The sequence below is a fragment of the Centroberyx affinis genome, unplaced genomic scaffold, assembly GCF_046629955.1.
Source record: "Centroberyx affinis isolate AG114_WGS23_722 - 3 ecotype Tasmania unplaced genomic scaffold, CSIRO-AGI_Caff_v1 ptg005313l_1, whole genome shotgun sequence".
Lineage (NCBI taxonomy): Eukaryota > Metazoa > Chordata > Actinopteri > Beryciformes > Berycidae > Centroberyx > Centroberyx affinis.
The window spans coordinates 2,501-16,081 of NW_027282650.1; the positions used below are offsets into that span (position 1 = coordinate 2,501).

The 13,581-nt window shown below is 48.2% G+C and overlaps 4 protein-coding genes across 4 annotated transcripts; 1 reads left to right on the forward strand and 3 right to left on the reverse strand.

Moving 5' to 3' along the window:
- Positions 1-310: 310 nt before the first annotated feature.
- LOC139667136 (histone H2B 1/2-like) lies at positions 311-685 on the reverse strand. Its single transcript, XM_071546556.1, has one exon. The coding sequence runs from the start codon at positions 683-685 to the stop codon at positions 311-313; it is 375 nt and encodes a 124-aa protein (XP_071402657.1).
- Positions 686-1,705: 1,020 nt separating this feature from the next.
- Positions 1,706-2,063, reverse strand: LOC139667140 (histone H4). Its single transcript, XM_071546561.1, has one exon. The coding sequence runs from the start codon at positions 2,061-2,063 to the stop codon at positions 1,752-1,754; it is 312 nt and encodes a 103-aa protein (XP_071402662.1). The 3' UTR covers positions 1,706-1,751.
- Positions 2,064-3,452: 1,389 nt separating this feature from the next.
- Positions 3,453-3,836, reverse strand: LOC139667134 (histone H2A-like). The gene has a single exon (XM_071546551.1). The coding sequence runs from the start codon at positions 3,834-3,836 to the stop codon at positions 3,453-3,455; it is 384 nt and encodes a 127-aa protein (XP_071402652.1).
- Positions 3,837-8,578: 4,742 nt separating this feature from the next.
- On the forward strand, positions 8,579-9,735 carry LOC139667138 (uncharacterized). The gene is made up of 2 exons (XM_071546558.1): positions 8,579-9,067; positions 9,166-9,735. The coding sequence occupies exons 1-2, from the start codon at positions 8,579-8,581 to the stop codon at positions 9,733-9,735; spliced, it is 1,059 nt and encodes a 352-aa protein (XP_071402659.1).
- Positions 9,736-13,581: the final 3,846 nt, after the last annotated feature.

Genomic DNA, 13,581 nt, shown 5'->3' on the forward strand with positions numbered 1-13,581 from the left:
ATCATGAAATCTATAGGCCTAGAGTTTCTAATCTGCAAATGTATGTATATGTATGTGTGTGTGTGTGTGTGTGTGTGTGTGTGTGTGTGTGTGTGTACAACTCTGTGTACACACACTATACAGAGTTGTAAGGTAAATAGAAGATCCACTCAATGGATAAATGTTCCCAGTAGCAAAAATGTTACATTAAAACCATTGTAACTTCAAAGAACAGATTTTCCCATAAAAAGCAATGTGAGTATACGAGCTCTTAGTTGAAGTAGTGTGTGGCCCTTAAAAGGACCTTTGGGTGGATGTGGTTCCAGGCGGTTTACTTGGAGCTGGTGTACTTGGTGACCGCCTTAGTGCCCTCGGACACGGCGTGCTTGGCCAGCTCACCGGGCAGCAGCAGGCGGACGGCGGTCTGGATCTCCCTGGAGGTGATGGTGGAGCGCTTGTTGTAGTGAGCCAGGCGAGACGCCTCACCGGCGATGCGCTCGAAGATGTCGTTGACGAAGGAGTTCATGATGCCCATGGCCTTGGACGAGATGCCGGTGTCGGGATGGACCTGCTTCAGCACCTTGTACACGTAGATGGCGTAGCTCTCCTTCCTGGTCTTTCTGCGCTTCTTGCCGCTCTTGCTGGCGGTCTTGGTAACGGCTTTCTTGGAGCCCTTCTTGGGCGCAGACTTCGCGGGTTCAGGCATGACGAGATCTCAATTACACAACTGAGAATAGTTACGTAGAAACGGTACCGTTGTTTTTATACACACTTGATGCAAATAGAGCTGTGCTATTCCTCGTATACAATTGGTTGAGATTCAGCGTGTGAGCGTGGAGAGGTTACAGAAAGAATTCTCCTGAACTGAAACTGAAAACTATGAGTACAACTACAGCAGATAGAGCTGGTATACTCATTCAAATTAATTTGTGGTTAAACCGGACCTAAATTTTGCGACGAAAAAACACTTTAATCGCAGCACTGGTGCCTGAAATCCAGAAGATGTTTGTGTTGCCAATATGAATGTATCATGTTGTCCAACATCCCAATTAAACATTCAAACTGGCCATTCTTGAAGTTTATTTGTATTGCCCTTCAAAGGATTAAAAAGAGTTCGTTTGTGTCAGAGATTGCCATGATATCCCAGGAATATGCCTGTCTATGTGTTTTAATTCTATTTCTTGTATAGTTAAACTCACACAAAGACTTTATGTAACTGTTTCTGTAACGGTGGAGAATTGACCACTGAATCATGTATACTAGGCAAACAGAACTAGATCTGACGTGTGAACCCCAAATATTTAATGATGTAGCTAGCTCAATGTCATGTTAGCATTGCTTTAGCTCCTGGCTTGCTAGATGGCTTGTTGGATAAAGCTAGATAGTAACATACCCACTTACCTAGTTAACGTTAGTTATCTTGGTTAATTTACATGTTATGTTTGATACAGTTAACAGATACTTACTAACACAAAACCACACAGCTAGCCTGATTATCTAGATAATTATTGAAACTTTTCTTCTAATAGAGAACTGTCTGCCTATTTGTCCAGTATGAGGTTAGCCATGTTAACATGCCATCATTTTATTATTTTATAAATTATACAATGTTCATATTAGCTGTAATGTTAACATGTTGATTGTGCTGCATTACAAAATTGCAACGGATAATTCCGCTTTAAATAAATGTAAAAATAACACATCTCTTTATATCGACGAAGTGGGCGGCTCTTAAAAGAGCCTTTGTGTTTGATGTTGTCCGGTAAATGAAGTTAACCTCCGAAGCCGTACAGAGTGCGGCCCTGCCTCTTCAGAGCATACACCACATCCATGGCGGTGACGGTCTTTCTCTTGGCGTGCTCGGTGTAGGTGACGGCATCACGGATGACGTTCTCCAGGAAGACCTTGAGCACCCCGCGGGTCTCCTCGTAGATGAGACCGGAGATGCGCTTGACTCCGCCGCGGCGAGCCAGACGGCGGATGGCGGGTTTGGTGATTCCCTGGATGTTATCACGGAGAACTTTCCGGTGACGTTTGGCGCCTCCTTTACCGAGTCCCTTTCCTCCCTTTCCGCGGCCGCTCATTTTCGATACGTTTTCTTTCAAAGCAAAAAGAAACTGATACAAAATTCTAAAAAGCTTCAGTACTTAAACCTTCTTTGCGGACCTAAATGAGGAAGGACAGAGCGCGCTTAGCTGGGCGGCGCCAAACCGCGTCAAACGGTCCTTCCCCACATTTTTTCAAAGGAACTTCAGCTGTGACAAGTTAGCAGCAATAACCAATAAAATAACCAATTCTATGACTTGGTGTTTGTTATCGTGTCTAAATGTGTCTAAATCATAATGTTTAACCAACAGTTACATGGAGGAAGTTTTAGCTGAGTCATCAGGGCAAACTGACATTTTCAAACTTGAAAAAAGAGTAACCAAACATGAGGTGTCCAGAATAAGAAATCATACGAAAAAAACTCAGTGGAATGATTACATTAAATATGAAGTGAAACTGGATAGATGGCATCTTAAACACTGTTGAAACCAGTGGTTCACAATCTGTCTTTACATTCTGTCTCTAATGAATCACTTTCTGACTGCAGAACTTATGACTTCAACATGACATGGTGACAAATTATTTTCAAAAAGATAGCAGATAAAACACAACTGACAACACATCTTTGGTGTGTCTGACATGATTTCTCCTCTTAATGTTTCAACACTAAAAATACACAACTTGGTTCAACATAACCTTTCAACAAAACATTAGAAAATACGACTTGAGCATATATGTGTTTAACTTAACTACATTAGAATAGAATATTAATACAATTATTGACTGGAGGGGTTTCACCCACAAACAATAAAACTGACACAATTGCTTCACACTGCAACTCAGCGCAAAGTTCTACGGTTATAACCTGAAATTGTATGTTAAAAAGGCTTGAATTAGGATATGATAAAGCCTGAAACATATCTAACATGCAGACACAAGAATCATGACATTTTCAGCATGCTGAAATAACCTGAAATATTGTGCAGCATGTTTAAGTCATCCCACAATATTATATTTGATTGTTGCTTTATGTTTATGTCATTCATATTCTAGTTGTGTAAAGGACGTTTAAAAAGCGGGGTCTTTTAAATTCCGAGTGATGTATGACGTCAAATTGGCGGTCAGAAGACAAAGCAACACAGTTTGGGCTCTCAAGGTCACTCATTCCCTTTTTAAATTTGGAGCTCAAAGCCGTTTTGTTTGTGCATATCCCACATTATACAATGTTCCAAATGAGCATAAGCTCTATAGCTGAAGTGGCAGCAATCTTGAATATTAGTTCAGACGTAGTAGGCTATATAACCGATACAAATCTTTTATAGTGAAAGTTGACGTCACAAATGTTAGAACTAGTAAGGAAAACTCTTTTGAAGTGAGTGGGTGGCTCTTAAAAGAGCCTTTGTGTCGGTGTGGAGAAGCTGGTGAGTTTACTTCTTGGCGGGCTTCTCGGTCTTCTTGGGCAGCAGCACCGCCTGGATGTTGGGCAGCACGCCGCCCTGAGCGATGGTGACTCCGCCCAGCAGCTTGTTGAGCTCCTCGTCGTTGCGGACGGCCAGCTGCAGGTGACGGGGGATGATACGGGTCTTCTTGTTGTCGCGAGCGGCGTTGCCGGCCAACTCCAGGATCTCAGCGGTCAGGTACTCGAGCACCGCCGCCAGATACACCGGGGCTCCGGCACCGACGCGCTGAGCGTAGTTTCCTTTGCGCAGCAGCCTGTGAACACGGCCGACCGGGAACTGAAGACCGGCACGAGATGAGCGGGTCTTTGCCTTAGCACGAGCCTTGCCGCCGGTTTTGCCACGTCCAGACATTTTGGTTGTTTTCTTGCGATTGCAGAATCAAAGAATGGTGTGAAATGCTTGGGAACCGGTTTATATGTCCCTCGAGCTGCTTGTTCATTGGTCAGTTGGAGCTTCAAAAACGTCGCCCAATCAGAAAACTGCTGGTGTCAAGTTAACTCAGCAAATAACACTTCCGCTGTGGAGCGTCTTGGATTTTCAAAATAAAATGTCTCATGAAAAAAAAACAACTTTCATGCAAGGAAGAACCTGACTTGCCAGATGGTTTGTTACACAGAACGCGTGATCGTGATCTCGCGAATCCAGCTGCCTCGCAAGGTAAGAGGATTAGGGCCACATGCAAAAAATGTATTTAAATTCTGAGATTAATCTCAGAGTTATGAAATAAAAATCAGAATTCTGATACACTTAATAAACCAAAATACTGGAGTTTAGACTCTGAGTGTTAATCTCTAACCTCCTCACACAGAGCGCGCACGTGCACACATAATTTTAAACACTGTTTGAGCCTTGTTAACGTGTAAGAGATTTTGGGGTAACCCTTCATTTTGAGAGTTAAAACTGAAGCCAGTTGGTCCAACAAAAATTCTCACCACAAATGTTCTCCTCCGGGATTCAAATCCAGGTGAAGACAAAGCTGTCTCACTTCTGAAAGACTGTAAACGCTGTCACTGGCTAGGAATTTAGCCTACATCAATGCACAAATATTAATACTGGAGAAAATAAACTTTTAAGAGAGTTGATGTAACTGCTCTGCACTGACATGATGCAAACTCGAACATCAGCAGTTTATTTGTTTGAAGTAACACTTTGAGCCGCGGCATGAGGAGCGGGAATAGTAGAGCTTAACTCTCTTAACTTTTTCAATTCATTCTCTATGGTAGTTCTTATCACTACGGATGTAATATATTTTCGGCCACAAGCGGGTTTTTGGTGGCGCTGTTTCCACATTTTGGATAAGAGTAAGAGACTCCGTTTACAGAGTGAAGAGAGTGAGACAGACAGAGCAGCGGCAGCATCGAGCAAGTGGTTTTCCGACACATTTTACCAGGACAACAACAACAAAAACAACAACAAAACGTCAAACTTATCAAACGTAAGTTGGGCCGATTAAATTAACGTTACCGCGTAATTCAACCTAAGCTTCTTAGTTAGGTATGAGCAAACTATATGTTTGTTTTAATGTTATCTTAGCCTTGACAGGTTGTAACTCGATTTGTTGTTCGGTAGTACATTCGCGTTAGGTGCCCACTGAGCAAAAGACGTGATTTCAACGTCCGTCTATGCTTTAGCTCTCATATAGCCCAGGATCATTACGGCTATGTATAGACCTATTTTAGACCAAGCAGTAAATACATTATTACAATGAATAAACATCTGTAAATACCACAAATATGCACCAGAGAAGTCCTGTAGACTAGCCTACAAGATAATTATCTGAGCACAAGAAGTAATTTCAACATTGCGTCTATGCGTAGCTCTCATATAGTCCAGGATAATATTGTCTATGTATAGACATCTAATAAACTTTCACTTTTCAACCCCATTTAAACTTAATTTAGCCTAGACGGCTATGGCCATTTTGATGTGTTTTAATCAACGTAAAATTGCTCAGTGGGTGAGTAGCCTATATATCACGTATTAAGTAAAAACTCACTTTTTTATAACTGCATACTAGAATATGTGATTAATTTCCTGTACTACGTCGTGCTTTTAGTGTGTTCTATTTCGCATAGGCTTCACCTTCTAACAGCTTCGCTATTGGTTTACCCATGGCGCGCTAGCGCGCCTGCTGAACTTTTTTTATGTACGCTCTCATCCAATCAGGATGAGGGCCGGTGGGCGCGCCCTCCTATATAAGGCCTACACGCCCACTGCTCTGCTCCCATTTTTATTCAGCTCGACTGAACAACTACAAGAACTTCAAATGAGTGACGCTTCAGCTCCAGCTCGTCACTGCCCTTCCTGTCCTGGCTACCTCGCCGGGCACGACACCCACACTCGGTGCTTCGAGTGTCTGGGCGAGCAGCACGCACGCCGGGGTCTTGAAGCATCTACCCCCTGCCTAAGCTGCGCCGGCCTACCTCAACAGGAGAAGCAAGACCGTCTAGCCCATTTCCTGGAGGACGGCGAGCTGGGAGAGGAGATTCCTCTCCAGCAGGCCATCAAAACTTTAGGTGCGGCGGACTCTGAGGTGGACTCGAATGGGTCCTCTCAGTCCCCCACCACTTCATGGCCGCCGTCTCCCTGCATCTCCATCCCCCGAATGGGGGAAGGATATGTTGGAGACGCGGCATTGGAGATAGAATCTGTCTCCATGGCGTCGGTTGTCACTGCCCCCCCCGTCGATACCAAACCGCCAGCTCGCCTCATCAGGGAGGATTTCCCCGGTGCTGTGAAGGCGGCTGCCCGGTGTAAGGGCATCCCCCTCCCTGCGGCGCTGCCGCAGGTGGAGCCCGACGAGATGCTGGGGGACCTTTACCGTCCATCACCATCAGCGAGGAGCGACATTATTTGTCCCCAGTTCCCCGCAATTAATAAATACATTGACGGTGCGGTGACTGCACAGCACGGTGGCGTTCCCCGGCTCGAGCCCAGCTTGGCCGCTCTCCTCCTCCCGCATGGGAGTTGGATGTCCGATAAAAAGCCAACCCGCCAAAAAGGACCAGTATTCTGCCTTGCTGGCGGACCGAAGCTACGCCTGCGCCGCCCAGTCAGCGGCGGCAGCAAACAACATCGCTCTGCTGAGCAGCTCCCTCTTGGCCATGGCGGTGGGAAAATATGCCCTCTCCCCTGCCGAAGTGGAGGAGGTGGCAACAGCCTCAGGAGCCATTCTCCACCTCACCCAGGCGCTGGCCGTGGCCGCCGGGAGAGTGATGACCTGGGCCACGCTGCAGCATCGCCATTTGTGGCTGAGTCTCACGGCTCTGAAGGAGACCGAGAAGAAGGCTCTTCTGGATGGCAAGATCTGTCGCGAGAGCCTTTTTGGTCCGCACCTGCAGGAGGCGACTGAGCTGTTCCGGCAGGTGAACGACGACAGCGCCCACCTCCGCCGCCACGTCCCCCTGGTCCGAGCCCACCAGTCGCAGCGACCCCCGCACGGCTCGACGGCATTCGGGTGAAACCAGCAGGTGTCACGCTCGGCCGGCGGAAAGAGAGGAGCGCGCCGCGTACGAAACGCCTCTGCCACTCCTCGCACCGTACCACCGGGTCTGGCACCGACTCTGCCCTCTCTTCCTTCTGAGCCCCGCGCGGAGCCCACCGCACCGCGCCAGAGAGTGCCGCCTTGCTCTTGGAGCAACGCACAGGCTGGCAAGTCAAAGAGGAGGAGATTTTGACTGTCGGTGGGAGCGACAGAGAGCCATGTTCCCGAGCCTCTCCTGCCAGCGCTCCCAAGTTCAAATTGTGTTTGTAATGACATGTTGATTGACACTGTTTGTAATAAACAGACTCACATTGTCCTGGAAAGAGCATTTTCCACTAACAACACAATAAATTACTTTTCCACTGTTATGGCCAAAAAGGAGAAGAGACGTGTTTCTCCTCCCTCTCCCGACTCTCATGTTAGAGCGGAGATGGGTCTGCACGCTCCGGTCCCCCCTCAGCTGAGTTCACACGGTTCTCATACACGTCGACCACTCGCCCAGAGCGCAGTGGTTAAACAAGATAGGCAGAGACATTCTGCTGGTCTCAGTCAGTTAGACTGGGGTCAGGGGGTAGCGGACGGATCACGCAGGGCTCCACGCCCTTCGCATAGCTCCCACACACTGACACAGCACAGTGTGTCTCGCGCAGCGGAGGCCATGCCGCCTGTATCTGAGTGTACTATGAGCCGAGATAGAAGCTCTGCTTTATCTCGAAAGAGATCAGTCTCTCCCATATACGCTATGTCAGCAGAAGAGGCACAGTCTCATTCACACTGTCACGCCAAGCGCAGCCGCGCAGGTAATGAGACGCACGCCTCCTGCGCTCAGCCGCTCCCCACAGAGCCAGATATGTCTGACCAGGAGGAGGCGACATCCCCACCCTTTTGATGCGGGCCCCCCATGGGTTGTGCCGGCACATATGACAGACCGGCCAGCGGCGGCGAGGGCTCTCTCAGATTACAGCACTTTTCTCCAAAATGCTCCACAACTGAATGCACGCCCGCTCTCAGAGCGTTATTCAGAGTGGCGTCAGAACTGCAGTCTGTCAGAATGGATGGACAAAACACTGAAACGAGGCTACGCGCTCCAATTCTCGAGCGCCCCGCCCGCCTTCAACGGCGTAATGGAGTCAGCCATGAGAAACCCACAAGACGCAGCAGACTTATCAGCAGAGATAAAGGAGCTGCTGGGGAAGGGGGCCATAACCACAGTGCCCCCGGAGGAGGTGAAAAAGGGCTTCTACTCCCACTATTTTCTTGTGCCAAAGAAAACAGGAGGAGTGAGACCTATTCTGGATCTGCGCTCTCTCAACAACTGTATTGTGGAGAGACCTTTCCATATGCTCACTACCAAGCACTTACTCGACTGTGTGCAGCCAGGAGATTGGTTCACAACGATAGATCTGAAAGACACCTATTTCCACGTGCCCATTCTCCCGAAACACAGGAAATTCCTGCGTTTTGCCTTCCAGGGGACAGCGTACGAATACCAGAGAATCGCTTTCGGTTACTCTCTTGACCCCCGCACGTTTTCCAAATGCGTCGAGACGGCTTTGGAGCCGCTCCGCCGGCGAGGTCTGAGGATATTTTTCTGGACGACCTGATCTTAATGGCCCCCACAGCGGAGTTGGCCATGTCCCACACTGCCCAGTTAGTGAGTCATATCAGCCTCCTAGGTTTTGCAATAAACTGGAAAAAGAGCTTCCTGACTCCCAGCCAGCAGGCTGTCTATCTGGGCATCCAGCTGGATTCCTCCATTATGAGAGCCAAGCTCACAGCGCTTCGGCAGGACGCAATCCGCGCAGCTCTCCAGCGCTGCCAGGCTCTCCAGCGCTGCCAGGCTCTCCAGCGCTGCCAGGCTCTCCAGTCAGTAACAGTGTTGTCGGTCATGCATCTGTTGGGACTGATGTCAGCAGCTCACGTGGTTGTGCCTCTCAGTCTCCTTCACATGCGGCTGATACAGAGATGGTTCGCCCGCCTACGTGTCGACCCCCGTCGCCACAAAAGGCGATTAGTGACGATTCCCTTGTCAGTGAAGCCCAACTTGGATTACTGGGAATCCCCGCAGGTGATGCGTCACGGAGTTCCCATGGGCAGAGTGACGTCACACATTTCGGTGTTCACAGACGCCACAGTCCCCCCCCCTCTTGGGGGGGGACTTGCCTCTCACACGCCGTCGGCGGAACATGGCCGGAGTCAACAAACAGTCATATCAATGTGCTGGAACTGTCCACAGTTCTCCTGGTGCTGAACCACTTCGCTCCCCTGATAAGGGGCCGCGATGTGTTGATCAGAACAGACAACCAGACCACGGCAGCTTACATAAACCGCCAGGGCGGAGTGAGATCTGCTTATCTCCTCCGCGAGGCGACAGAACTGTGGCTCTGGGCTCATACCAATCTGCGCTCAATGAGAACGCTTCACATTCCCGGGATATTAAAAGGGGCGGATCTCATGTCTCGAGGCGGACCTCGGGACGGAGAGTGGCGCCTCCATCCCGACATTGTCCAGCAGATCTGGAGCATGTTCGGGAGAGCGGAGGTGGACCTGTTCGCTTCTCGGGAAAACACACATTGTCCCCTGTGGTTCTCCCTCAGGACACAGGATGAACCGCCATTGGGTGTCGATGCATTCGCTCACAGACCCTGGCCTCAAACACTGCTGTACGCTTTTCCCCCGGTCCCTTTAATTCCCTTTGTGTTATCTCGGGTGAGAGCGGAGAAGCTATCGGTAATTCTGATATCTCCGGGAACCATGACGCGCTGATGCGCTCTGGAGCTATCACAGCTTCTCAGTGCGCCACCGTGGCCAATCCCGTGGCGCATGGGAGCTCTGTCTCAAGCAGACGGAGCCATCGGCCAGCTGCCGATCATCGGTCAACGTCTGTCGGCCTGGCTCCTGAGTGGAACAGGTTAGAGCGGCAAGGGCTGCCGCCTGCAGTGATTAACACTATTCAGAGCGCCCGAGCGGCTTCAACTACAGCCCTTTACACAGGAAAGTGGCTTTCCTTCCAACGCTGGTGTGAGGATAAAGGGATCGACCCTGTCATTTGTCCTGTTAATGGCATCCTCACATTTCTCCAAATGCTGTTTGACAGAAACCTTGCACCTTCTACATTGAAGGTTTATGCCTCAGTCATCTCCTCCTGCCACGAAGGTTTCGGAGACAGGTCGGTATTCAGTCACCCTCTCGTGCGCCGCTTCTTACAGGGCGCGAGGAGGAAACGTCCCGTGACGCGCGTCTTCGCGCCACAGTGGGATCTCCCTCCGGTGCTGCAAGCTCTGGGCAACCAGCCGTTTGAGCCTATTGCTCAAATATCTCTGAAATGGCTGTCAATCAAGACAGCCTTGTTGCTGGCCTTGACGTCAACAAAACGGGTGAGTGATTTATGCGCGCTCTCCGTACATCCAAGCTGTTTGGCTATTAATGGATATGGGAGCAGCGCAGTGTTGAGACCCAACCCTACATTCATTCCTAAAAATATTAGGAGTTCTTTCAGGTCTCGCACTATTACCCTGAGCGCCTTTTTCCCTGCCCCTCACAAGGAGGAGAGAGAGGAGCGTCTCCACAGACTCTGCCCAGTGCGCGCACTGGCGTGCTACGTGGAGCGCACAGCAGCTGTCAGATCAACACAACAGCTGTTTGTGCATTACAGTGACGCATCGGTGGGGAAACCCCTCTCCAAACAGCGGCTGTCACACTGGCTGTGTGACGGCATCACGCATGCCTACGTGAATGCAGGATGCACGCCGCCCCCGTCAGTCAGAGCTCACTCTACACGGAGTGTAGCTGCTTCCACAGCGCTTTTCGGGGGAGTTTCAGTGGAGGACATCTGTACAGCGGCGTCTTGGTCCTCACCCTGTCCTTTCATCCGCTTCTATCTGATGGATGTGTCACAAGGCTCCCTAACCCACTCTGTGCTTAGTGTGGCTGCTGGGGAGTCATAATAGGGTTTTTATTATGGAGTGATTTCTCTCACAACCCATAATCATAAAGGTTGCCACAACACACCTATAACGTGTTTGTCTTCCCACACACACACCTTCTTACTCATTCACAGCTTGGCTTGTGCCTCATAGATGAATGATCTATTATGACAGAGGTGGGACAATGCGTCCCTCTCCATTATAAAATATATCAATATATCTCCATCCTCTCATTCACCTTCGGTGAGTAAGGGTCAGTATGTTGAGGTGCTTATGTTCTACTGTTGGTATATCAGGGGTTATCTCTGGATCCAGCAGGGAGCAGACTATATCCGGCTTCGCCTCTAAACCAATAGCGAAGCTGTTAGAAGGCGAAGCCTATGCGAAATAGAACAATAGTTCTATGAGCATAGGCGTAGCCTTCTAACTTCGGCCCTGCTGTCTCCCTGGGTCTCGCTGAAGACTTACATGGGAGCAGAGCAGTGGGCGTGTAGGCCTTATATAGGAGGGCGCGCCCACCGGCCCTCATCCTGATTGGATGAGAGCGTAGATAAAAAAAGTTCAGCAGGCGCGCTAGCGCGCCATGGGTAAACCAATAGCGAAGCTGTTAGAAGGCTACGCCTATGCTCATAGAACTTGAGTTACAATACTTAACTATCGTTTTAGTGTTACCTAGCTAGCCTAACTGCTGCAATTTTTAGCTCGTTTAAAGTGTCTTTGTGTATCATGAAAAGCGCGCCATAATAATTTTTATGCCCTGTACAACTGGAAGCGTTGTGAATTTCTCTCTTGCTGACACTACCACCACAAACATCCTGTCGTAGTTTATTTCTTTGTCCCTTTGACAATCAAAGACAAGACTTGTGTCTTGTCTTTGATTGTGTCCATATCTATCTATCTATGTAACTAACTGTATGCCTGTCTGTCTGTGTAATATAAAGATATCTATGTAATATAAAATTATGTTACCTATGTTGCTATGTTTGTCTTACATAACTTTGTTCACCATTGATTGTGTTTAGTTAGACCTAGCTAGACACACTCTCTGTAAAGTCCTCTGAGACATACTTGTGACAAAGGGCTATATAAATAAACTTGACTAGTCATTATGAATGTAATTCTGTCACTTTAATTATTACTGTGTAATATGCATGGTGTTTTACTGTGTACAGGAAATAATGAAGAAGACCATCAACTTCTTCCCTGGAAGGATGAAGGTCTCTTTCAGGAAGGGTCCATCGGGCCATCTACGGCAGGACCCCTCTGATGAGGCCATGAGGATCAAAAATAATCCTGCACTTCAGGACAGGTCTCCCCCTCAGAAACATGACATTGTGAAGACTGATGCTCTCACTGTGGTCCTTCAGCGGGGAGGGGATGTGTCTGACCGACAGGAGGTGATGGGGCAGTATGTACTACAGTTTGGTAAGTACAAGGGGAAATCATTCCGCTGGCTCCTGGAGAATGATGTTGGCTACACCATCTCATCAATAAGGTAGACGACCCCCAGGGACACAGCAAGGACAGCCTTCTCTCATTTCTGGACTATGCCAGGAGCTTCCAGGAAATTGAAGACCTTAGGAAGTACCTACTCTCCAGACAGCCTGCAGCACCAGTGGCCTCAGAGGCAGACAATCTTCTTGGATTTGGAGCCAGGACCGAGGACACCTGGAGGCAGATCTGGGAGAGCAGGGCAGACGGATATGCTGCCTTCGTCTTAGGAGTCAAGTGCATCAAAAACAGCAAGATGTACAACCTGCAGCAGTACCTGCTCAAGCAGCAGAGGGCTGAGTCCTGTCCACCACCTGCAGAAGCCTCCACTACATCAGCTGCCTCCACACATATATTTCATCAAAATGCATGCAAATTGGTTGGGTTTGGTTGGGTTTTTATATACAGTATAGATGTTTTTGTGTTAAAGCTGGCGATATAAGATAGACAATATTTTGTGCCAATAATAAATGTCCCATATGGTGTAAAGCAGGACTCCCCTTGCCTCTGTGATGATAAAGGAGTTGGATGGTCTATCTAAACATGGTGAAAGTATCAAAACGCACGGTCGCCAACTAACTCCACACAATCCATATTAGAAAAGCGAGCCTCTAAACAAGCTGTTTGGACTTCTGTAACTTTGTGGCGTCACAAAGGTTCGCTCATTATCATTTGTCCGCCTACAGCACCATGGCTTTTGTAAGAAATAATAGACTAACAATGGATAAAAAAGATAAAACATAATAATTCTAAGTAGTAGTCTTGGCAGTGGTTTGTTGTCTTCTGTTCTTTCAGATTCAGGCTCTGATTCTGACTGAAACATGTATGGTTGGATAAAATTACATTGAGAGGTTGTCATTGTTTATTTATGGGAGTGATTTCACTACAGTTCAACACCTGTTGTTGGCGGAGCTGTGGTGTCTCACGTTCACTCTTGAAATGGTTTGGCAATCGGAACAGAGGGGTCGTTAATATTAATGAGTCTTAAAGACACAGCAACAGAAACTATAGTAAAGTATTGTAACTCAAGTTCTATGAGCATAGGCGTAGCCTTCTAACAGCTTCGCTATTGGTTTACCCATGGCGCTGCTAGCGCGCCTGCTGAACTTTTGTGTGGCTGAAGAGAAGAGAATGAGAATAATACAATTTGCCTACAGAAATCAGAGTTCTGCAAAACAAGTTTGAACAAGCAGCG

Excerpts from the sequence above, each read along its gene's own strand:
- LOC139667138 (XM_071546558.1), top strand. The coding sequence starts at position 8,579 with ATGGCCCCCACAGCGGAGTTGGCCATGTCCCACACTGCCCAGTTAGTG. Across the intron at positions 9,068-9,165 it reads ACGGAGTTCCCATGGGCAGA|TCAACAAACAGTCATATCAA; the intron begins GTGACGTCACAC and ends ACATGGCCGGAG.
- LOC139667136 (XM_071546556.1), bottom strand. The coding sequence starts at position 685 with ATGCCTGAACCCGCGAAGTCTGCGCCCAAGAAGGGCTCCAAGAAAGCC.
- LOC139667140 (XM_071546561.1), bottom strand. The coding sequence starts at position 2,063 with ATGAGCGGCCGCGGAAAGGGAGGAAAGGGACTCGGTAAAGGAGGCGCC.
- LOC139667134 (XM_071546551.1), bottom strand. The coding sequence starts at position 3,836 with ATGTCTGGACGTGGCAAAACCGGCGGCAAGGCTCGTGCTAAGGCAAAG.